The sequence below is a fragment of the Tarenaya hassleriana genome, unplaced genomic scaffold, assembly GCF_000463585.1.
Source record: "Tarenaya hassleriana unplaced genomic scaffold, ASM46358v1 Cleome78, whole genome shotgun sequence".
Lineage (NCBI taxonomy): Eukaryota > Viridiplantae > Streptophyta > Magnoliopsida > Brassicales > Cleomaceae > Tarenaya > Tarenaya hassleriana.
Genome location: NW_010970300.1, coordinates 271,173 through 272,579, shown reverse-complemented (window position 1 = coordinate 272,579; position 1,407 = coordinate 271,173). Strand labels below are relative to the sequence as shown.

Genomic DNA, 1,407 nt, shown 5'->3' with positions numbered 1-1,407 from the left:
TCTGAACATCACCGATAACAGAAGCACTAGGAGCCACGAATGCGTCCTTGTCCACCAATGGTGCTTTATCAAACACATTCATCAAAGTCCGATGCCTCGACACTGACCAAAACAAAAACCCACAAGTTTCCGACAAATTAGGGGGAAAAAACGAACCAGACCCACCATTCACCCAATCGCGTTTCTCCGATCTAAACGGTAAAATCTAGAATCCAATCGAATACAAATGAAACCCGGGAGGATCAAACGACGACAGGAGACAGGAAATGGATCTAGGGCTTACGCTGTTCCTGCAAGTAGTGACTTCCTTGAAGGCGATAACCCAAGCGATCGAGGGCTTGCCCGGTCTCACGGATCCAGAATCCGACGGTGTAGATTGCTCGGCCTAGGGTTCCCATTTCTCTTCGACACAATTTCCAGATAGCGAAAGAGGGAGAGAGACGACTTGTTCCAAGTGACGAGCTTTTGGGTTTCACCACTATATGCCGCTCCAGAGGTACGGGGATGGTATTTGAGGATATAAATGTAATATTAGCCATGTATAGGGGTGTACTTGTCATTTACGTAAATAAATAAAAACGGTGCGTTTTAAAGTTCTCGGTGTTTGAGATGAATATATGGAATAAAATGTTACGGAAAATTGAAGTAAAAATTTGTGACAAAAGCCGAAAGGTATTTGCCTATGTGACAGCCGCATCCCATTTACAGGTTGTACATTCACAATTGAAAAATTTCGAAATGTAAAAAAAAATCGTGGAAAAATTAAAACATTCATTTTAATTATAATACAATAAAGATACCAGTTTGTATAATACAAAATTCTAAAAGTCACCACTCTTTATTTTCAAAAAATGAAGTACGACAAAATAATTATATATGATCTGGATAGTGTGATATCATCGGTTTCCGCATCTACCTCAGTCACTACTGTTACTCACGACCTGAAACGTTGTGTAACAACGTCTTAACCTATGTGCTTATAGGAGAATCCGGGTGTAACCCAAAATTTATATTTTTATTGAAAACGGCCTAGCAATATAGTCAATACTATAATATATATGCAACGTGATATATCGGTCAAATCAATCATCGTTAAATCAATCAACAATCTCAAACAAAATCCGTCAATCGTCTCTACGTGTATCTTACAAGTAGGTAATACAACAACTTATTCATGCATGTGTTGAACACGAGACTGTTAGTCCAAACAAAAGCATTTGCGAGGACCTCAAGTGATCTTCATACTCCTCATTGGTCACCGATATCACGGTTCTCGGTACCGGTCATCTCCATACTCCTCATCGCTACAATCACAATCACATCTCTGCGGGATAATAATTGTTCCAGATCGAATATCATACCGCGAAGATTTACAATCAAGGCAATCATCGTGATATCACTCAAAAA

At 39.4% G+C, this 1,407-nt stretch overlaps 1 protein-coding gene across 1 annotated transcript in view; it reads right to left on the bottom strand.

Moving 5' to 3' along the window:
* The window catches only part of LOC104801917 (gamma carbonic anhydrase 2, mitochondrial-like), a 2,437-nt gene extending 1,955 nt beyond the window's left edge, over window positions 1-482 (bottom strand). Inside the window, exons 1-2 of the mRNA XM_010525299.1 lie at window positions 284-482; window positions 1-102 (exon numbers count right to left, since the gene is read on the bottom strand). The exon at window positions 1-102 is cut by the window's left edge and continues 3 nt beyond it. Coding sequence (XP_010523601.1) covers window positions 1-102; window positions 284-398 — 217 coding nt within the window. The 5' untranslated portion in view covers window positions 399-482. The remainder of the gene's footprint in view (window positions 103-283) is intronic.
* Between the last annotated feature and the right edge of the window lie 925 nt (window positions 483-1,407).